This window comes from Parambassis ranga, chromosome 7 (genome assembly GCF_900634625.1).
Source record: "Parambassis ranga chromosome 7, fParRan2.1, whole genome shotgun sequence".
NCBI lineage: Eukaryota > Metazoa > Chordata > Actinopteri > Ambassidae > Parambassis > Parambassis ranga.
Genome location: NC_041028.1, coordinates 3,546,392 through 3,570,271, shown reverse-complemented (window position 1 = coordinate 3,570,271; position 23,880 = coordinate 3,546,392). Strand labels below are relative to the sequence as shown.

The 23,880-nt window shown below is 41.6% G+C and overlaps 1 protein-coding gene across 3 annotated transcripts; it reads left to right on the top strand.

Annotated features, from left to right (window-relative positions):
• The first annotated feature begins 562 nt into the window (after positions 1-562).
• LOC114438421 (synaptotagmin-2-like) lies at positions 563-23,784 on the top strand. 3 transcript variants are annotated; one of them, XM_028409754.1, is made up of 9 exons: positions 563-708; positions 9,867-10,085; positions 10,437-10,597; positions 14,501-14,638; positions 14,726-14,893; positions 15,388-15,555; positions 16,162-16,279; positions 16,581-16,714; positions 17,378-23,784. In XM_028409754.1, exons 2-9 carry the CDS (start codon positions 9,887-9,889, stop codon positions 17,591-17,593), a joined length of 1,302 nt encoding a protein of 433 aa, XP_028265555.1. In that variant the 5' UTR covers positions 563-708; positions 9,867-9,886; the 3' UTR covers positions 17,594-23,784. The 3 variants fall into 3 exon arrangements, with proteins under 3 accessions (XP_028265555.1, XP_028265556.1, XP_028265557.1); XM_028409755.1 differs by lacking the exon at positions 563-708 and adding an exon at positions 4,712-4,826; XM_028409756.1 differs by lacking the exon at positions 563-708 and adding an exon at positions 9,180-9,296.
• Positions 23,785-23,880: the final 96 nt, after the last annotated feature.

The following is a 23,880-nucleotide window of genomic DNA, read 5'->3' as shown; positions in this document are numbered from 1 at the left end:
CTGCTGTAAGCAGCAAATGACAGGCTTCTTGTTTGCCATCATCCTGTTATCTAGAGGTGTCGTCTGTACTCTGTCATTATTGCTTATTTACATTCACTCTTTTTTTTTTGTTCGCGCAGTTGCCAGCTTGTAATCTCGGGAATATATCTGACCCCCGTGGAGTCCCCCAGCAGCAGAGCTGTTTGAACAGGGGTGTTGGTGCCTGGTAGAATAGTAGAGTGCACGGATCCCCTTATGCATTGGGGCACAGATTGCTGCATACTGCACCTTGTGAGCGGCATCACAAATCAGCCGTCCGAGCAGTGAGTGCTGGAGCAGAGGGAGTGATGGAAGATGGAGAGAGAAAGCGAGGGGAAGAGAGAGGTGAAAGGAGGGGAGGGGGTTCCTTTCAGTGAAAGAGATAGAGAGAGAGAGTGGAGAGAGGGAGAGGAGGAAGAGGAAGAGGAGGAGGAGGAGGGGATCGAGAGAAACAGAGGTGGGGGTAGTCACAGAGAGAATGACTGAAAGAGAGTGTGTGTGTGTGTGTGTGTGTAGGAGAACAAGTATTGCTGCAGTGGAAACAGTGCGAAGAGGACTGCAGTTTCTGGTGCTGATGGGAGAGCAGTCGAGGGACGTTATTAAGGCACTGTAACATTAAACCTAAGTGCCTATTTGGTGAATGGGTTTGCCTGTTGTGGAGAACAGGATTACGGAATTACGGTAGTGCTGGTAAGGGTGTATTTCAACTCTCTTCTCAGCATTGCTTGAACACTTCCTTTGAGGAATCTGGAGTTAAAGGCTGCTGGTGGCTGCTGTGATGAAGGATTCTATCTGACTTAGCTATCCTGTTCCCTTTTTAAATCATAATGTGCATGTTACTTTTTTTGGTGCATGTGATCCCAACTCTGCTTCAAGCTAATTCATAAACCTTGTGACTGAGCATCCTTTTTTTTTTTGAGGGGGGGGGGTCAGCTCCAGGATCTAGCTCTGGACCTTGTCTTCATGCTGTCTGTAATGATTACACAACAAAAAGAGGAGGGTGTAGCTCTGGATTTAGATCATTTTCATTGATCAAACCTCATTTAACTCATGTAGCACCTCTTTCCTGGACAGTGTCCAAGAGCCTGCCCTGCTGACAGATGCTCTGCTTACCCATTTATAGCCACGCCGGCACAACCTCTCACAATCTCTCACAATCTCCCTGAACACTGAGAAACAGCCAAGTGGAGCCAAAAAAAAACAGACAGTACACTACACTACAAAAAAAATCTCAGGTTTACTGTGTTGTATACGCAGTGTAACAAAACAGACACAAGCCCTGCTGCTCTTTATCTTCTGAGACCGAGTAGTCAGACACAAAAAGAGGCTGACAGTTGTGCTGAAGAGTATAGAGAGAGAGAGAGAGAGGGGTGGGGATTTCATAAAGTGCTGCAGGATGCTCTTTTTTTCTGCTGTCTCTCATGGGACATATAGCACAGGCAGCACTGAGGTGACTGTACCAAGGACAAAACCTATCTTGCTGCGCTGCCTGTGGGCTTCTCAGCGCCGAATGCTGACTCCTGCAATTCCACATTGGGCCTGTCAATCAGATTTATTAGATGTGATTCAAATTGATTTCATTTTAAGAATATGTATATACATGCCAATAGTCTTATTTTTGTAACAGGGTATAAACACAGCTAAATTGAACATCATTTTCACATCATGCACGCCGAGACTTATTCTTCTTTCCTCACGGGGCGTTGTGTCCTGAAGTAACATCTTGAAATATAACACTGGTTTATTCAGTCCCCAGAGTATCTGGCGGTTTAATTATCAGACACTGTCAATGGCTTGCGTTCGGAGTGGTCACATGATCGATCAGGTTTTGCAAGTATTGTAAACAAACTGGAGGATGTGAGGGTTTGCATTATATATGTACATACAGATCTGTTTGTACTGTACCTGCACATTTGTTTACTCCTTCACAGCACCGGAGACCATTTGATACTGAGCATGCTCTGAAGATTCCTCTTCTTATTTTTTTTTTTTTTTTTTTTTTTTTGTCAGGCTCTAAAACATTCAGACAGGCTCATTAAGTCCGTACCTCAGGCAGCCGCTCCCAGTGGCTCTCACACTGAGAAATACTCTCCGACTCTCTCATACATAACCAGAAAAATGAAAGGAAGCTTTGAAGTTCACCAATCTTATTTCTTTTTTCCTGTTGGCTCCCTCCATGACGGCAGCTGGTGCCCGAATTCTGGAACTACTCAGAGAGGAAGAGGAAGAAAAGAGGCTTAATCTGGCTGTGCAGTCTGTGCCCCATTCTCTGGTACATGTCTGGGGTGGGTGTGCCCTCTTGCACCCATATTTACTGTTGTTTTCCAACACCTTGCATGACAAAGGCAGCCATACTGGACTCCAAATATGAGTCAGTGATTCCCTCTCTGACACATTAACACAAGCATCACTGTGATTGTTCAGCTGCTGTCAGCTTCTCACTCCAGGTGAGAGCAGAGCCTTCCCAGTCTTGGCCCGAGCCCATGTGATGGTGTGTTGCTGGCAGACGGTGGCAGAGAGCTTCAGTGTTAAACGCTCAGATGCTGTCACAAGTCACAGCATCCTGCAGCGCTGACGGGGCGATTTTGTCACTTTTAGTCTTTAAAGGGAGACAAGCAAGCCTGCTGTTGTTGCTGTGAGATTTCTAGCAGCTTTAATTTTTTTTTATTATTATTATTTCTGGCCCTTTTATCTTCATGTCAGAGGAGAGGATTTGTGATGGTCAGAGTGAGAGGGAGAGCAGAGGAACATGTGTACTGTAGCGAATGAGAGAAATGATTTCCAGTGTGTTTCATCATACTGGAAATGTTGTGTGACGGTGACAGTGTTACAGCAAAATCTCTGAATATACTTCCATTAGCTGTGTGGGAAATTAGATGTACGGTCAGAGGTTAGTTTAAAGGAATATTTTGACTTTTTTGGAAAGATATCTGAAGCTATAACTAGCAGCCTTAGCTTAGCAGAATAGAAACACAGGATCTCTGAGTAGGGAATTTTGTAACGAGTCTCTTTTAGTTCGGTCTTCATTAAGATGTGAGCAGTTTGGTTGCAGTATAAATAGTATGCTGCTCTGGGCAGTTTGCGTGTCATGCTGGCACATTTTTTTTAGCTTCTTGCATTTAATGATGTTGGGTGGTAAAGGTTAGGGCAAAAGGTAGAGGCAGGATGCCAAACATAAGGGAATAAAACACGACATTCTTTGGCACCTGAAGCAGAAACATTTTTAATATCTGATTATATATCATTAAGCAATTCCTAATGTATATGTCTGAGTTAAATTTTTGGTATTCTTTGCTTTAAAATGACTGAATAACTTTCATTTAATTGATTATATGCTTAATGGATTGGTGGTTGAGGTGTTAAAGCTAAGCTAACAAGCTCTTTGCTGTAGCTCAGTGTTTGCAGATTTGGACAGATAAAAGTGTGGTATTATTCTTGTCATCTCACTCTCCACCAAAAAAAAAGATAAGATAAGTGCATTTCAAAGATGTCAAGCTTCTAGTTTAATGCAGCTGAAACGTCTTGCAGTCTCCCTCTCGACATATTTCACTGTTTAAATTAAACGTTATTAGACATGACCTATCTGCAGTGCTGCAGAAGCCCTCTGCTCTGTCACATTTCCTCTACACAGCCTTACATGCAGATTAGGTCACTGTCTCTGTGACAGAATGATTAATCGACCTATCAGGGGACTGGGAGAAGGGGCTGTGCTGAGGGGGAGAGGGTGGATGTATAGCAACTGGCTGTAAATGATCCCCCCCCCCTCCTTGCTCGCCATTCAAACCCTGGTGCCTCCCACCTTCTTTTCAAGGATCTCTCCTGATAATAGCTGAGTCACATTCAGCTGCAGGTGAGAATAAGCATTGTTTTATCTACACAAGCAGGTTTTGTAAATGAGCCTCTCCGGACCGGTCTTTGGGTCAGTGCACAATGAGATAGATGAGGGAGAGGCTTTCCTCTGAGCTGATTTTTTTTGACATCCTTATCTCGGCCGTGGCCCTCAGATCTGCAGTGACACCAGCAGGATTTCCTGATGCTCCTGCATTTGTGTTGACATAGAGGTGTAATTGCCCTGCTGACATCTGAGATTGATGGTCAGTTTTTTTTTTGTTGTTGTCTCTTGTTTGTGTTTGCATTCAGAGCATTTGTGCAGCCCCGAGGCTAAACACAGGGGTCCGGTGCCTCTAAATATCCTGTCCTGGATGGTTGCATAAGCACTTTTGCTGACTGCTTTGCAGATCAGTTGCTGAGTGAGTGTGTAACTGTCATTCACTTGATTGTTTGCTGATGCAGAGAGATGTGTAGTGCCACCGTCAAGCCAAGCTGGAAAACACTGTTTTTATCATCAGGATTTTTCTAAACCGTACAATATGTTCCACATTAACTTAAATACGACTTTCAAACAGAGCAGGAGTCAGAACCTTGTTAGTCAAGTTTAATGTTTTAATTACTGTTTAGTAAAATTATGTTGCCTGACAGATGCTTGGCACGCTCCCTTGATGTATCGTGGTTGGCAACTTGATGGCTGCTGGTCTTGAATTGCAGAATCTGGCACATGTTGTGCACCGTGTGCTGTTTTTTTTTTTTTTTTTTGTCACTGTCTTGGCTCTCCACCATGAAATGACAAAACAGGGAGTGTTTTGTAACTACAGTATGCTACCTCACAGAAATTTGTCTCTGACACACAGTTAGTGTTTATCTGAGTGTGGTGCCAGCTGAAATCAGCTCAGCTGACTTTCGGTGTACAAGGGATGACGGAGAGAGACTGAACTGAACACATGGCTTTACAAGAGGCTGATGAAATGAATGTAAGGAGACAAAGTCCCTCGCCTTTCAGTGGACCACATGGAACCTTATTTTTAAAGGATTAAGTTGAAACTGTGTGTGGGAGGTTGCGTGTTTATTTCTTCTTTCTTTCTCTACATGTTCATGGAGTGGAAACGTATTATAAAGGCAGCCAAAAATGCATTTAATGTCACAAATTTGTGTGTTTTAAGACGATCTTTACATAACCTCTTACCCTGTTTTTAATGCCTAACCTTGCAGTGATTGGGGCCTCATTGGTCCCATGTTCAGATGTAATATGTTCCATTAATGCAAGCCTAACATAATGTCGGCAGTACGTCCATATGTTCCTTTGGCAGTAACGTAGTTGTATCTTGTGGCTGTATTATCAGCCAAACGTGACACTTTTTCACCAGGATGTGTGGGCAGGTCGTGATCTGAGACTGCGCCGATATTTTGTACCAGGCTGTTTGGACATTATAGCACAGAGATCTATAAGTATTGACATGTTTTTAAGCCAGCCTCAAGTGGCCATTCAAGGAAGTGCAGTTTTTTGCAGTTCCACATTGGGTAAAATTACAAATGCTAACTGAAAATGCTCTCAGGTTCAGTTCAGGCTAGGCTCCAGAGTGTCTTATTCTTCAGTGGTAAATAACAAGCAATGCAGCCATCAGTATCCTTCCCTTAATCCTATTAAAACTTGACCAAAATGAGGCCATTATCTGGTAGCCCTAAGTCCATTTTCAGCAGGGGTGAATTACCATAGCAGAGTAGCAGGAGTTCAGGAACAAAGCTGCACATTATCTCTAATTGAAAGAACTCCACCATCTCAGCTCAGCTTTCTGACTATATACAGTAATGCTCTGTCTGATGGATCTAATAAAATACTATGCCCCTTGTTCTCTAAATGTTCCAGTGCACATTTTCCAGCTGAAATAAGTCCAGACAGATCAGAGGTCAACTGTGACTCAGCTCTGACCAAGCTCTGCTTTCCATGTCTTCGAGTGTGTTTATCACGAATTGGAGATGCCTTCAAACAATTACCCTTTCAAATGATATGCTCAGTTTCTTATGCAACTTGGCTCAGACCTAAAATAGCTCATTGGGATTTACATGAAAGAGTCACGCAGCACTGAAAGCACAAATAAGAAAATTAGAATTCATGCAAACACATCACGTTCTCAGGAAGAGATAAAAAGACATTCAGTGGTCACACAGGAGTGACAAATGAAAGAATCTCCCTGGCATGTTAAGCAGATTTCTAACAATATTATAGATTTTTTAACCCATCTTACTGTAGCAAATACATTAGTGAGACACATAGGTAATTGAAGCTGCACAGGAAGCACAGCTTGTTCAGCTGGAGGCCAAACACTCCACCCACCCACACATAACCCATAATGTCACAGATGGCAGGGGCCTCAGTGGGGGCTGAGTGATTTCATTGGGGGGGTCATATTATTCAGATTGCTTTGTATCTTCCAGGACCCAGGTCGTCTGGTGGCCTGTGACAACCGAGCAGCCATTGCAGTTGTTTCTTTTTGAATACAACAACCTTTTCACCGTGCCTAATGTTCAATACTTAATTTGCCGCCCCACTGCTCCTGACTGTTGCCCCCGAGCTGCAGTCACATGACCCTGTGACCAGTTTTCATTCCATTTACAGGAGCCATTTTGAAATTGGGTACCACTATGTTTGCTGCATTTAATTATAAGTCTGCAGGAAAGTATAAGCTGAGATTTAAACTCACACACACATACATAGATTGGCCATGGGCTGACAGCTGTGTGAACTGGAGGCAAGTTGTCAGTGCCTGGGGAAAACAAACTTGGCCGTCTGGCTGTAGATTGTTAATTAATTGCTGTTCAGGGTACTTGTTGTTTTGCACTGAAACAGCTGCATGACTTCAGCTCGCTTTCCCTGGGTTGTTTTCTCTTGGATCTGACCTGGGTGCTAATAAGCCCCTAATCAACACAATCCCCATCTTATCTGCAGGCTGGGGTTTCCCATCACTGCTGAGGAGGTCACACTGTGGTGGTCAGCGTGCCATCACACACACACACACACATGATGTCAGATAAGGAAACCACTTTTCTTAGTCATGTGTTTATGTGTCAGAGTGAGGAGACACGAATCTTATCATTAGAGTTTGACAGGTGCAGGGGTAATTACGTAAGAGTACTTAGCCTGTAGGCATGTTTGAGCGTTATTAAGTGACTCATATTTTTCCCTTAATGATGATGAAGACAACATATGATGTGATAAACCATTCGAATATTTTAAAATTTCACCTGCTTCACTCATTTATGACTAAGACTCTTATTTACTGCATAAGACATATGCTGTCTGTCTCATTAAATATGCTGCAAAGGACACCGCCATAGCTCAGGGGTTAAGATGGACAGCTGCATTAATGATTTGAGTGCAGCTGGGGACATTTTTCATCATCTTTCCTCATCCAATCTCTCCACTTTCTGTAATAAAGGCATGGAATTGCCCTCTGTAATAGGATATAAAAGAATCATAGTAACAGGCGAGGATTTCTGTCATTTAATATTGCATATTTCTGTACAGAAATTATTAAAGAGAAGGTGCTAGGAGACGAAGTAACACATTCAAAGAAGGTTTAGGCCCTCGGGTAGATTATTATTAACAATAATTTAGAACATTTCATGCCTTTCAAGACGTGCATGCAAATGAATGTATGTTTTCTGTACTTCTACCACAAAAGGGGAAAAAAAGAGCCGTGAGCCTTAACCTCCTGGGTCCTTGCTGGCAGAGGTAAAGAAGACACATTTTACCTGTGTGTACCCCTGATAATTGTCGGTAAACGTGCCATGTGGGGGTTGCCACAACCAGTTTGTGTTCACAGCAATGATAAAAAAAAGTGCTTGATCCCCATCCAGCTCATTGCAGAGTGTTTTCATGATAAGGGCCAGATCATGCCCGTAGCTGCACTGCTCTGGGCTGTGCAGCCGAGCCATTTTGTTTTTTTTACTAATTCTGACGACTCCAACTCTAATGATATGAGACGCGCTATGAGAGATGGAGCTCAGAACTCCCACAGATCTCAGTAATCATGGATTATATGAAATGCATATTGGATAAGAAGCCTATTTTTAACTTTAATTCAGGTTTTTCTGCAGCATCGGCATAGTCCTGTTTCATGCTCCTACTCACACACACACGATGTGGTGTCCATGTAAGCTCATTCAGGAGAGGCTGGTGTGCAGAGTTTGGGACAAATGACCTGTCTGATTGTTCAGGGTGAGACTTGTTATTTTGCCTGCTTGTTATTCAGAGGTGAAGTCGGGTCTACTTGAAATTCAGTATATTTTGGCTACTTGATGTGAAGGTGTAAGACAGTATTCTGCAAAATAGTAGTTGGTTTATGTAGGAGATTTTTCTTGCTTAAGTAGGTGGAGCTGGCTGTGAAACAGGACTAATGGCTGTCATAAAACCAATGTCGTAAGCCTGTGTCCTCTCCGCCCGTCCTCACTGTCGCCCTCAGAGTGAGGAGATAAAATGCCTCAGCACATATCCATGAATGTTAATTTAATTGGTCTGGCTGTGAGGGACAAACAGGATAAAAAGCACATAAATCTCAGGTGCAAGTGGATGCTTTTAACATTGTTACAATAGCTACAGTAATACAGAGTGGAGACCTTTGATTGCAGTTTTTATTGAAAAACCCACTCATTTTTTCAAATGGTCGAAAGCATTTTAGATTCATTTTCTCAATAACTCTCATTTTGTAATAGTTTATTATCAACATCTGGTAACATTAGCCTACATAACGGCCGGCACAAGCTGTTTTAGCGCCATGTATGTCAAGATATATAAACTGGTCCTGGCCCCTGAATAATATAAGCTTATCCTTCCTGCTGTCAGCCTCAATTTGAATAATTTATATGTAGCAATAAATAGAAGCAGAATCTGCTTGGCACCAACTTGGAGAATTGGCACTTAAGAAATAGGAAAGTCCTTTTTTTTCTGCCTGCATCACCACAACATCAACAGGAGAAGTCTCCTCTTGTTATGCTTGTCTTCTTTCTTTGCTTTCTGATTGGAAGGTCTCGCCCGATCACTCATCACTCTGTCAACAGGCTGCTTTCAGCTGCACTTGTCACACTGTGATTTCTGGAACCGATAAGAGCTCTGATTGAACATTTGTTTGGCCCGTGGATACACTGCCGCAGAGTGGAGTATAGTTGCCCAATACACGGCAAAATGACAGACTGTGGTGTAAAAGGGATTTTTATAAAATGTTGTTCCTGTGAGAGGCGATGTCGATGTTACAACCTCATACAATGAAAGTTTCATCACGAGTTTATTTGGGAATCCTGTATATGAGCTTTTTTTTTTTAGTGTCCAGGTTATGTTCTGTGCATGCACACAGCTTGTCCTCGTTTTGAGAAACCTGGATATGCCACCCAGAGCACCAGAAACCAGGATGCTGTGACCTGTAAACACCTTATCTGGGTTGCTTCAGGTAAAGTGCACAGTGGCGCAGAAGAACGGGAAGATATCAGCCAACAAAATACATTGTCATTATAGTCACTTATAATAAACAGAGCAGTGTAGAGGTGTCAGAAATATATGTGATAGTCAAATGTTCAAGCCACAAATGGTAACTTCTTACTGAGATTTGTGTCGGCTTGCAGTTGTTTGCTGGAGATTTTGGGTAGTAATACACTTTGAATTACTTATATGGCTTGTATGCTATGGCAGTTACTGTTATTTCTTTCCAAGCACACATATAGTTTAGTGTTCTGCTGAAATCTAGGGGACAACTGATCAACCCATAAATTGAGCCATAGCCACTTTTTGATCCTCTTTTGTCATTTAGATCATTTCTGGGAGATGAAGAGTCATGCGTCCCTGTTCAACCTTTAATTTAGATGTTGGAGAATATTCTTATTCATCAGTTTATATTGTTAACATTTTCTAGAAACTCAATACCTGTCTGTCGCACTTTGTGGTACATAATGTGCAGGTGGAAAACCAGCCACTTATCGTTCATCGACTCTCTCAATGACTGTGCTTTCATGCTGCGTTTCAGGGACTGTGTGTGCAGTCTAAATGACGAAGTGGAACTTGTTTAAGCACCAGACAACGCCCATGGTCGCTGCTAAGCCAACGGGGGCCAATGCCTTGGAAGTGACTCCAGCCCCTGTCGCATTACTCTCCAACTCCGACAACGCCACCGAGCCGGTCAACAAGAACGATGCCTTCGACGAGATCAAAAACAAGTTCCTGAATGAAATCGACAAGATCCCACGTGAGTGTCTGGCAAAATCCAAACCTGTTCTGATCAACCAACCTTGATTGATGCAACTCTGAGCAATGAATTCAGAATTAGATTTTCTCTTTTGCTGCAGGCATCGGCAGCCCCATAATGTCTTTATTCGGTATCGATCACTGGCTGCTCTTCCTAATGGCAGAGAAATCTAATTTTCATCCAATTTAATTGCCAACCTATCACCTCTTACTAAATATATTTGGCTCATGACACGACACAAAGTAGACCAAGTGATTGATTGGTCAAATGTCAAAGTATTTGCTGCATTCTTCTCTTTTCTGTGTGTGTGTGGGCGTGCAGTCTATACATTGATCTGTATATTCTCCTCAGTGCCGTCCTGGGCCATCATTGCCATTGCCGTGGTCGCTGCTTTACTCATTCTAACATGCTGCTTCTGCATCATCAAGAAATGCTGTTGCAAGAAGAAGAAGAACAAGAAGGGCAAGAAGGGGAAGGGTGACATGGGGATGAAGAACCTGAAAGGAGGAGAGGTATGTTTCACAGTTTGAGCCGGGGGACAGAATACTTCCAGTGAATGGAATCAAGGCAAAACACTAATGAGTTTTGTGAACCTTATTGTGTAGCTTTTAAATGGATTATCAATAAAATGTGTTTGATCAAAGGTTCTATATGAATGAAATTGAAAAGGTTTTGTCATTTCATCAGCTAAATATTTTAGCCAACAAAGTGGTGCTGATGGACGGCAGGGATCTGCTGTTTGTTGCTTTGTCTCTTTCAATTACTAACAAAAATGCTAAAACGTATACATGTTGTATAATACTGTGTATTAGTAGTTCAGCCTGACTGTACAAGATGGCAGTTTCTTTGATTGGACTTATGCCCATATAGAACCTTTAAATTGAATTCAATTAATGTATCACATCGTTTAGAAGTATTAGATTACAGATTATAGACAGAGATTGTTTAATGTTTTCATGTCTTTCTAACCCAGTCAAGTGTATTCTCAGCAGGTTTTAATTACATTCTTCTTTATTCACCATAACTATTGTTTATTTTGATTTTCTCTCTTTCTTTTCGTGTTCTTTAATGTATTTGTCATGTTACTGTTGCTCTTTCTCTCACTTGTGCGTTGGGATTTGAGTGGAAAATGACAGGACTTTTATCTGTTCATTGTTTTTCTACCAGTCATAAAAGAGTAATTATGAAAATTAGTAGTTAGCAGCACGATGCTGATGTTTTGGCCCTGTAATTATTATTTTTTTCACACACATGATTGATGATTTGATGAAGTACAATACAAAACACATCCAAAAAGTGGAGTTCTCTTAAAACCTAACGGCTCTGCTGCACAAGATATGATTGTGCTAATGAGGAGGCTTCTCTATCTTGTCATTTTCCTCAGTCCCTACAGTGTAGCTGACTGCATTTGCTGTGATTACCGTTCTTTGGTGTCTGCTGTGAGTTCAATCTCTTCCTTTGTCTCTGCTCTCCTCCTTCCTGCTTTGTGTCTTATGTGTGCTCCGTGTATCTTGACTGTGGTGGACTTCTCTGCCTACGGTAGGTCTGATAGCACGCGGCACCCCTCTCTGGCCGCTCAGTGTAAGCGCAGACCAGGGCAGGGGTGGGGGGGGGGAGGGGGGAGAGGTGGTGATTGTGGTTGGTGGGTGGTGGGATTGGGCTTGAAAGCAGGGTGGGGTGGGGTATTGGATTGCAGTGAGATGATGACAATGAGTGCTATGGCTTTCTTAGTTTTTGCAAGCTTAGGTGCTGCGGGTGCTTGAGGACTCTATGGGAGCGTTTAAGCTGCTTCGCAAAATCCACTGAACTGATATGCCGCACCAACTGCTATGTCTTGAATATCCAGAGATTGCAATTTTTTTTGGCAAAAACAACAGAACAGATATCTGTTTTTTTTTTTTAATGGTTTGAAATGAACATGAAACTCATCCTATGGTTGAGCCTTTGAATGACGAGTGCACTGAGCAACTCACTAGAGATCACTAACATGCATGTGCAAGGGGTAAGCTGGATATTTGTCAAACAGTTGCTGAAACTTTACCCAACTGAGAGCTTCGAGCATGTTTCCACCATGACAGGCCTTGCAGCACAACCCAAAAATCAAAATACACACACACACACACACACACATAAACAGTTCTCCTCCAAAGATACATTGACTTGGGTATGAAATTCACACTCTGTACCCCTGGTTGTGCAAACACGCTCCGAGTTCCACGACAGATAAAGCTGTTTGTATCTCTTGACAAAGACCAGCATATGCCCTTGCAGTAGGTACCATTGAATGGCCACAACTTGACTTGAGAGTAACTTTCCTGGATGACCCATGCTGCTGACATACTAGGTGACAATCATTGATGCCCCCTCTCTCTCTCTCTCTCTCCCTGAAGCACCTGGGTCTCAGTGAAGAGAAATGGTGGGCCAGAATGTTTGCCCACATTTGCAGTCAACTGATTTCTGTCGCTCCAATAATAAGACTAGAATCTGCTCTAACACCATTTTGTGTAATACTCAGCACTGAGCATTTTGTTACTCCCCCTTGGAGTTGAACAAAGGGCATTCATTCAGACATACCATGTCTTTGTCTTTGGAACCCTTATTGGAAGTTTGAGACGAGCTGGAAATTATCAATATAGCATGATATCCCTTCATGGATATGCACATTTCACTCAGAACACATGTAAAGACATTTCTGAGCCCAGACATTAAAAAACAAAAATAAACATCGAATCATAACCTCTACCAACCTCTCTCCAAATATCATAAGATAATTCATTTTACATTTGCCATCAAAAGTAAACTTGGATCCTGCATTGTGTGGCCTGGCATGCTTGAATGAAAAGCATTTACCACAATATAGAATGCCACATATGTAAGGATATTGTGCGAGAATGTGAGTGTGAAAGAGGGAAAGAGTGAGTTTTAAGCATGCATGAGAGTCTGCATGTAAGCAAGTGTGTGGGTGTGTGTGTGTGTATTACCTGTGTGTGTGCCCTGTTCCTCTTCCAGCTCATCAGTGAGTAGCTGGACCCTCCAGTCTTACGAAGACATCAGTGTTTTTTCAAGAAGACAGCCATAGGAAAGTAGCACATACTGAGATATATATTTAATCCCTTATAGTGTATCGAAAATGAAAGTTTACATACTTGATTCTTGATTAGTTATCACCTCCAAGAAGATGAAACACTGAGGAGTATACGGGCTGTGATGTAAAAAAAAAAGCAAAATGTATGACAGCAGATAGATCTTCTCCACGGTGGCCTGAGTGTCTAAGGAGCAGTTAGCTGTCAGTTCACTCCTGAGTTTTGATCAAGAGGCACAATTATTCGCATCAGCAGGTAAATCTGGAAGCTGTTTGCTAATATACTTATAGCATTCAGCAAAAATCCCATCAACAGTATCTGTGTAAACACATTAATGGGACTTTGGGTTGTCAGGAGCAGATAAGCGGCCGACGTTAATGTTGTCTGGCTTGAAGTAAACCTGTTTGTCAGACTGCTTACACTCTCAGTCGGAACAGCGTGCCCTATCTGACGATTTTCACCTCCAAACTTTTCAACCAAAGTCGTTAGGAACGGCCAATCAAATCACGCCCGTGCCTCAGAGCTCTGTTCTTCAGAGAGGCTAAGCTAAGCTCCTTACTGAGAAGAAGGGAAAATATACACTGGTTGGACAAAATAATAAGAACAACGAGCAATGATGCAGCAGCACTGCAGAGTTTATTTGAAAAGGCATCCCTCACAATCTGCTTACTTTTTGCTTTAGACCTTTTAAACAACTTATTATGAGTCATGCGGATTGAGTCATGTTTGGGATTTGTGTAGCTGCCTGCGAAACCTCGCAGCTCTACCTTCAGATCTGTGTTTATCTTACTTTGTCCACCCCCAGTAGTATAACTACTAGAGGCAGCTTCACTAGTGGCATTGAAGCTTTATCATAAATCACTAATACCAGAGGGAAAAAGAGTTTTTACAGAGCTATAGTACTAGGTTGCATTGCAGTGTGATATCTCTGTCCACTCCCTGCATATTTACTGTTTTTATTCTGTTGTCTCTCTCTCTCTCTCTCTCGTTCTGTCCTTCTCCATCCTTTGCACAATAACACAATAGTTCTTTTGAAATGGCATTTCTTAGTGAAGGAGAAATTATATCCATAATCTGGTTAAATATATCTAATAAAAAAAAAATAAAACAGGAAACAGCAAATGGTGTCACCCAAGTAATAGTGAAATCAAGTCAGGTTGCAACCGTGGTCATCGATGAACAGATTGCACTAGTAACACAGGGGGTAAGTGGCAGGTAGGTGCTGTGACTAACCTGACTGCTGGTGTTCAGCACAGCCCTCCCCCCCCCTCCAGCTCAGCACTGCGTTCTCACTCTCTTTTCCTGCTGCCCGTCCCCCTTCTGTCATTGCAGAAACCACAGGACGATGATGATGAGGAAGATGATGTGGAACCTGGACTGACTGGAGATGAGAAAGAGGAAGAGGTGAAGGAGAAGGAGAAGCTCGGGAAGCTGCAGTACTCCATCGATTATGACTTCCAGGAGAACAAGGCGAGTCAGAACAGATCTTTCCAGTATCTAGGATCTGTGTGTGTAACTTTTTGGATTTTTAACAGATTTTTTTTAATAAATTTGTAGCTGGCTGTTGGAATCCTGCAAGCAGCTGACCTCCTCTCCATGGACAGCGGTGGAACCTCTGATCCTTACGTCAAGGTCTTTGTTCTCCCTGACAAGAAGAAGAAGTTTGACACAAAGGTTCACAAGAAAACTCTGAATCCTGTCTTCAACGAGACCTTTTCCTTCAAGGTGAGCTTCAACTGAAGAGGGACCTTTTACTTATTACTTATTAAAGCATCATGTATGTCACACTGTTTGATGGGAGGACAGGAACTGTTAAAGGTCGGAGCTGCTGCTCTTTTTCCTTTTTCTTGTAAAGCCTAGCAGCGGCGTAGATTCTAATTTCTTTTTTACGCTTGCACTTCTGGCCAGCAGTGATAAAAAGCAGCAGACATATTGAAGGTGTCTGACAGGGAGAGTATGGAAGAGAATTGAATTAAAGGAGAGGGCCACCTTTGGTGCACCTAACCTGCTGACACAGCTCTATAAAAGAACAATTCAAACAGCTTTGTCAAAGTCAGGCAGCTCTGCTGAAGCAGCACCTTATAAAGCCAGACTAAAGTCCCAACAAAGATTGCTCTTTAATAAATATTTACTTCTGATGTGGCAGAAATGTGTGATTTGTGTTGCAATTTGCTGGAAGCAATATGTACAAGTAAATTAGATTGGTTCTTCTCTTTCAGATACCATTCCAAGAGATGGGCGGGAAGACTCTTGTCATGTCCGTCTATGACTTTGATCGCTTCTCTAAACATGATGTCATCGGAGAGATTAAAATCCCCATGAACACCCTCGACCTGGCGAAGCCAATTGAGGAATGGAGGGACCTGGACAGTGCGGATCAGGAGGAGGTGAGGCGACTGCACTGCCAGATTATTCCTTAGAAATACACAGCATTACTTCCATTAGTGTTAATAACTTTAGTTGCATACACATGAAAAAAAAAACCTCGCTCACCACATTTTCACTGCTTGTGCTTGTACTGTTTGCCAGGTTAAATGACACCTTTAAGTAGTAGAAGACCCTCGTCCAGAAGAAGCGCTGTCTCCTTACATTAGTAGTAACACTTCTTGCACAACACATCGTCTGACATTTTGTCTTGTGTATCGCCTGACATATAACTGCTGATGGCGCCATGCAGCCTGTAATGGTGCCATCACTGTGATGCTGCACTGAAATATGAAAAAGTGGATTTAATCAAAGACACCGCCTCCCCAGAGCCATCTTTAAGAAGAAATACTCTACAAGTCATTTTGCTCACTGTTACAGATATTTTATTAACTGTGAAAAGACCAATTAGATGTACTTAAAAATGCCATTCCTAGCAGGATTATAAATGTAATGGGCACAGGAATTATTGATATTGTATTTAATGTTAATTAAAAGGGACTGTTTGTTCATTTGTGCATCATACAGAAGAGATTTCAGGTTCCTCCTTCCTAACTTTCTCCTCACAGCCAGAGAAGCTGGGTGACATTTGCATCTCCCTGCGTTATGTACCCACTGCCGGCAAACTCACCATCTGTATTCTGGAGGCTAAGAACCTGAAGAAAATGGACGTGGGTGGACTGTCAGGTAGGGCGCTTCATATTTACACATCTGAGCATCACATATTGCATTTTGTTATCTCGGATTCTCACTTGATGTTATTTCAGTGCTGAATTCTTGCTTGCAGCAGTGTCTGCTTTGTATAAATGTGTGTGTGTGTGCGCTCACGTGCTGACGCTGCAGTACTCACCGTGGAGCAGCCCTCACTCATCCTGGCTTCAGCATTGGCCCCATCTGTTGGTGTATTACAGCACTGCGATCCAAACACCCACACAAGAGGGATTGTTTGTCTTTCTTTTTTTAAACAACATATCGTGTGTTTTTTTAGATCCCTATGTGAAGATCAACCTACTGCAGAATGGAAAGAGGCTGAAGAAGAAGAAGACAACAGTGAAGAAGAACACTTTGAATCCGTACTACAATGAGTCCTTCAGCTTCGAGATTCCTCTTGAGCAAATGCAGGTGAGATATTTTTATCAGGAGCGGCCTGTCCTGACGCACTGAAGTGGAAACACAGATGACTGATTAATACCTGTGAAATCATTTCAATACAGCAATCAATCTCGGGCAGGTGCATAAATGGAGGGCAGCAAGTAATATGCACACGAGAAAGAAAATATCAAACCCTTTTATAAACTGTTATTGGCCGTTCTCTTTTTCAGATTATTTCATACTTAGTATTTTTTAGATTTTTGTAATAATCTAAATATGATGTCACATGTCCATTGAGTCTCTTAGCTTAGTACTGTCACCTGACAACTAATCATCCAAATATATCAAAGATGGTGGCTGCTATTAAAACCACCTCCAAAAAACATCTTAAAAATAAATATGAATCTAGATAAAAACAGAAGCAAGTATGGGCACTGCACACTGTACATTTCTGGATTCCCCATATTCGACAGCAAGCCCCAATCACCACCATCCAAGCATAAAAAAACCCTAAGGGTGCTGACACCGCAATGGGACCACAACACGCCTAAAACTGAGGACAATGCAGCACTCCCTGCAACATTCGCCTCTTGTCGAAGAGTCTTCAGGAGGAGGCCTGTTTTGTATGCACACAGTTTCGTCTTCACTGCCCTGTGAACTGCGCTGTAATGCCTCCTCCCTTGTTTTTCACAGAAAATCCAAGCTGTGATCACAGTGCTGGATTACGACAAGATTGGTAAAAACGATGCCATCGGGAAGATCTTGGTGGGAAGCAAGTCCACGGGGGCCGGGCTGAAACACTGGTCCGACATGCTGGCCAACCCCCGCCGCCCCATCGCCCAGTGGCATCCACTGCAGCCAGAGGAAGAGGTGGACGCCGCCCTCGCAGCCCTGAATGCCAAGAAGTAAACTCCCGCCAACCTCCACACCTCTACCCCACCCACCCGTAAACCTCCCATCACCCCCCCCCCCTCCCAGGTCCCACATATCAGTGTATATTCCAGATGAACACCCTCCACCACCTTCTTCCTTCCTCCTCTCCCCCTCCCACCCACCCACTGCCACAAAAGATGCATAAACACCATTCAACATGATGGAAAGTAATACTTAGAAAAAAAAAAAAAGAATCATGTTATATTAAATCATGTCACAGAAAAAACAGATAGGATGGACAGATACTCCGTTGATTTCCTTTAGATCTATTTTTGTATTGGGGTTGTGGTTTCATTAATAAGAATACAGAGTAGACTATGAAGAACAGAGTGCTGTATGGGAATCAGGTGATAGAGGGGATAAAAACATACTCTCATGTTGTACTTCTTCTCACCCCTTTTCCCTTTAGTGACACGGTTTGCTTAGAATAGTGCTTAATAATAAAAATGCTTTATACTGCCATATGATAGAGAAATAACACAAGCAGGTCCATTCCTTAGGTGTAATTGTGCACCATGCTCCACACCTGCCAGTCGTCATTCTAGATGATTCTGTTAGTTTGAAGTACATTCCTAGAGTTTGGGTAGCAGAGTAGGGATAGACACATATCCGGTTACCCACAAACACACTGCCTTTTTTTGATTAGTTAACCTTCCACCCATCGTCTCAGGAAAACTGAGAGGAAACTGGAACTCCATGCCTTTTTTTCTAAACGGGTTATTATTCAAACACTCCACTGGATGATGTAGAAATGATGTTTTTCTTTTTTTTTGTTTTTAAATGGTGACCTAAGGCTCACGGCTAGTGCTAAGTTTATCCATGAAATGGTGTATCAAACAGGGAGAGGGAGGGATTTTAAGTTAAGGGGTGGGAAAAAAATATATATAAATAAAAAATGCGGGGTGAGAATTTGTGTATTTTCTGACTGTGCAAAAAGCGTGGAAATATCAGAGACTGACTCCAACCACCAATGACATGATATTTACAAGGTGTCGAATACTGCCTGCTACCACCTCCCCCTCCCCTCCCCTCCCCTCCCCTCCCCTCCCCCCCTCCCTTCCAACGCCTCTGATTCTGTATCTCACTTGTTCAGTGCTACTGCCATTAGTCATGGACTTGACACAAGGGTTTTACTTCAAAGGAATCCCTATAACCGTCTTACAGTCATAAAGGAGACAAGCCTTCCAAGTAACAAAATAAGCAATTTTCAACTACCAGGGACGCCTTCCAGTTAGCGGTGTTGTTCACTTCATGTCTTCTCTTTTTATTTATTGAGTTGTTCTTTTACCTTCTAACACTTTTGTTCCTTAAGCACTTTAAATCAAAATGTTATGCGCTCTCAGAAACCAGAGCTTTAATCATTTATGTTAAGAATAACCGCTGGTTTTGAATAAGAGCACAGGAGTGCATTTTTATTTATTTTTTTTTTTTGTTTCTTGTTGCTTGCTTTATTTTTCTGCCTCAGCTTTTCGTGTATATGTTTCGGGTATTACATTTCTCACTTGATTGCAGAAGAAGGCACTGATCCATGTGTATTTTATACACAGCTTACCAAACTGTTGAATTTTTAATTGCACTACTGGGTATCATTCTGTTCTGTGGTAATCTGACACTGTTCTCTGATCTGTGGTGTTTCTTATTTTTTTTGTGATCCAAATGTTGTGACATTGATTTTTTTTTTTTTTCCTTCTTACCTCCTGTGGCACATGTGGCATGCCTGATCGATCTCCTTTATATTAATGGATATGAAATGACACACGTTTCGATCCCTTGCTGCTTCACAGAATGTATTAGCTTCAGTATAGTGAGCCAAAGCCAAGTCAGCGCTAGCCTCACTCACGTTATTTCATTCATCTGTTGTTCCAAATTTAAAGGCTACCGAAGTTTCTAAAATGAATTTAAGTGCTGTCTGAAAAGTTTCTTGGTGCATCATTGCAATTTCTCTCACCCAAAGCTGTAAAACACCCCGAAACTCTTGTAAAGACAGTCAAAATCCTTGAAGATGAGCATTTAATTAGGTCTAAGACCTCCTTTAATAGGAAGGAATCCAAAAGTTTGGGAACTTTGCCCCCAGATTTCCCTTCAGTGACACTAGCAGCCAGAGATGATGGTTAATCCCACCAGAGCACTTGAACAAAATGCTAATTTGGGGAGGAATAAGTGTCATACAACCAGCATCTTTGACACATTCTCCCATAGACTTTAGATAGTTGTTGGCAGTTCTGGAGCATGTTCTGCTGGAGCAACAACAAAAATGCTAAAGGTGGTTTTGTTTGTTTCTAACAAAGTTCTGGTTTCACTTTGGCTCCCTGTATCTGTAAACTAACATTGTGTTGAAGAAAGGTTTTGAGGATGAAGGATGCTTTTCTTCTGTTGTTTGCCAAAACTCATCAGCTCTGAAAAATTGATGAAGGCTTACGGTTCTGAAAGTGTTCGGATCCCGGCATACCTCCTTGTTGGTCTACTTTCTAAACAAAAGCTAAGTCTGAGAGCACCAACAGCAAAAAAACTACCCACGGACTGTGTGCAGTTTATCTTTCAGCTTTTTGGGGGATTTTAATGAATGTTGGCTCTTGTTTCTTCTTTTGTTTTTCATTTTGCATCATTTGTTTTCCCTTCAGTTGACGAAGCAACACTTAAGTAAAGGCAACATGGAAGCAATCAAGCAACCCATTGGTGTGTAGTTTTGCCTATATACATAGTTCATACACGTTGATACTGCATGTTTATACAAAATACTGTACATAAGAGCATGTTTTAGAGACCAAGCAAAAATATCTCGTGTACGTAAATGGGTGTCATTTGTCATTTTAATAACACAGCAAAAGGGAAAAAAGATGCACTGTATATTTTCTAAATGAAACAAAATGTGTATTTATTTTCCATGAGGGTCATTGGAGAGAATGTCATACAAATATTAGAGTACTATTACTAATAAGAATCTTTCCACGCCTGAAATTCTTAAGCAAGTGTGTCGTCCAGTACTGTGTGTGAGTTCATGTAGGATGAAAATGTAGCCGCATGCTTGCTATCTACTTCCTTGTGGTCCAATTTTGTTATTTATTTGACACCATTTATGTGCCATTGATTCGGTTTCTGCACTTATCAGACGGCCAATGTTGATTTATTGCTATTGCTTTTTTTGTGTGTTTGGTTTTTGTTTGTTTTTTTTTTTAAAGAAAAGGGAAATATGATTTAATCTTTAAAAAAAGAGGGGGATCTCCAAGTCGATATAGGTACCAGTATTTTCTGATAGCAGGTTCTGTTATTCTGGAATAACCGATGATGAAAATGAATAATTGTAAAGCAGAATGGATCATATCTTTGTGCATCAAGGGGCCAAACTATGAATAATAATAATCCCATTCCAGTAAAAAAGACTTGGAATCCCTTCTTCTTCTCTCTTTCTTTCTTTTACTGGGAGCTTTTTCTCTTTGTTCTCTTCTATTTAAATGACCTGAAACACTTCACAGCTGTTTTACTGTGTTTATTATAAAATACGTGTATGTGTATACAAGATAAAATGAATAAGATAAAGCCATAAAACTCAAGCACTAACTCTTTAGAGCTCAGCTGAGTAGCTAGAGTTTATTTATGATGAAAAAAAAAAAAGTCCGACATGTCTTCATTTTTCCTCTTTTACATTCCTTTCAGAGGTCTTTGTTCATCAAGAGGGCAAAATCCATTTTACTGTACATGTGAGCATTGAGAACAGTTGTGATTTTTAGTAGAGTGAGTGTGTGTTTTTCTACTTTCAGAGCTCTTGATGTCCTTTGTTTCATAGACGTAGCTGATTTTACAGTATTGTGATTAGTAATGTATATGCCTTGTTTTGATAGCATAAATAATAGATAGCAAAATAGGTTCACAACAATAACACTAAAAGTATTTATAAACATATATATATATATATATGAGATATATGAGAGTGTGTTCTATTCTTGGGCTGAGTGCAATTTATGAACCAAACTGGGTCACTCTTCTAGTTTCTCTTGCAGTTTAGCTGAAGAATGTTCGTGAACAATCACAATAACACGGTGCAGGTGGTTCGTGGCTCACCCGACTGTTGGCTCCTTCTTCTTCTTCTGTGTGATTTTTTTTTGTAGTAAACTGCTCAAAAGTTAAGAGAAACTTAAAACAGTGGAACCCAAGTTTTAAGCCTGAATCCCTCCCATAGAACTATGCATATGATTTTCACAGACACAGAAACATAGAAATATGTTTTATGCACATGAAATGAAATCTGAGGAATTGTGCTTATTTGCTTTCTAGCCAAGGGTTTGCTAAGAAGATTGTAAGAAATAAGAAAACCAAGGCATGGTTAGCTCAGCTTAGCTTAGCAGAAAGCTAAATCCTGCACTTGAGTTAGGTGCAGTGCACGGTTCTTACCTGAACGGTGCATTCAAATGTATGTGAAATGTGAAAAGAATGAAGTTCATGGCTAAAATGTGACAAAGCTGCGGTTGTGTAGTGGATACTGAAAGGGGGTAAGCTATAGGACTTTCTAGATAATATCATTATTGACTGCTACGTATGCATCAGATGGTTAGATTTAATTCTTTGCTAGAGAGCAAATGAGCAGAATTTCCTAAAGTGTGGAACTACTCCTTTAAGCTGATTGAATATTTCTCTGAACTGCCACATCTGTTCTGGCAACAATCCTCAGTGTGCTGCGCTGATGCTGCACATTGTCTAATGCAATATTATATATATTTGCTGCTGTCCCATTAATGTTATTGACTGTGACCAAAAGATGCGCTGAGAATAATTTAAAGTGCATCTAGAGAATACTGCCAGTACCTGCTCACATTCGCCTGCATTCATCACCACTGGTTGAATCTGTGAAAGCCAAAAGTAAACAGTTCACGCAGATCAGCCACAGAATACATCAAATGATGATGATGATGATGATGATGATGATGAGGCGAATGTGATTACGGGTTTAGTTTATAGCACATTTTAAGAGATTTATCTTTATTTACCACAGTCACATGACTGCCAGACAAGTTCTATGGGGGACTGGGAGCTGTGTGTGTGTGTGTGTGTGGATGACCCTTTAGTTATAGGCCCTTTAGCAGACGTGGTGCAAAATCACTGGATTATACAATATAGCGTACAGGTCTGCATGCATGGGACACATTACTCATTCTTAAATGTCCATCTTTGTCCTCCACTGCAACGATATCTCTTTTTTTTTTATATGTTTATGGCTGTGTAGATGTCTGGATACCTTTATGCACAACCACATCTGAAACTGTGTTCCAGCTGTGCAGAGACAGTTTTAGAGCACCGTTTGTTGCTTTGTTGTTTTTAATTTTTGAACAAACGCTGGGATTTAAAAAGGGAACCCATCCAAAGTTCAGTAGATCATTACCCAACTTGTCAAAAACGCGTCTCAGCGGGTAATGACACCACTCTCCAACATGTCTTCTTGTCTCCTCTATTACTCGCTGCATTTCTTCTTTGTATTCTTGTGCATATGTGTAATCACTCCTGTCGTTTTCTTTGATTTTTTTTTTGTGATGTATACCTCTACTGTAGAATGTAGGACTGTGTTTGAGTCAGAGATGTGTCACTATGATCGTCCATGTTTGCTTTGTGTCTTTTTGTCTTTGTTTCTGTGCAACCCACAGTGTAACATGAGTATCGTTAGGCTGAACAGGAAGCAGGCTCGCTGGTTTGTCTCCACTGATTCTGCTTTTGCTGAGCGTAAAGAATGGCGGCCTTCATGTTTACAACATGGACATACTGTATACTGCCAAACATGCAAGACCGTACCAAACCCCCCTCCCCTCCCCGCCCCCTCTTGCCCCCTCTTGAGCGCTTAGTCCTCCGCCAGACTCTTTCTTTACCTTCTTTCACCTCTTTCTCTTCATCCTCTTTTAAAGCATCGGAGGACAGTCAGGTTGTGTCCTCTAGCTGTGTTTCTTCGTGTCTAGTGTCGTGGTGCGCGTGTTCATGTCAGTACTTGTGCCTACTGTGGATCGCATGCTTTAGCCCTTGACTGGACACAAACGTTGCTCACAAACTCCTCTTGACCCTTATGTGGACAAACGTTGGGGATCCTTATAAAGTTATCAAGGGAACCAAATAACTTATTACAAATTTATCATATGTGTTACCAGTTCTGTAAAAACAAATAGGAAATAAAGGCCTTTTAATTACCATGACTGCCTTGTGTTTGATATTCTAACAGTGCTTCTGTGTTTGGTGCTGCTGGGTCTCTGGTGAACTGGGCTCACGCTTGATTAAAACCACAAAGA

Bases quoted from the DNA above. Each gene is read 5' to 3' on its own strand.
- LOC114438421 (XM_028409754.1), top strand. From the start codon at position 9,887: ATGACGAAGTGGAACTTGTTTAAGCACCAGACAACGCCCATGGTCGCT. The intron at 14,639-14,725 runs GCGAGTCAGAAC...ATAAATTTGTAG, and splicing joins ATGACTTCCAGGAGAACAAG to CTGGCTGTTGGAATCCTGCA. The intron at 16,280-16,580 runs GTAGGGCGCTTC...GTGTTTTTTTAG, and splicing joins GGACGTGGGTGGACTGTCAG to ATCCCTATGTGAAGATCAAC.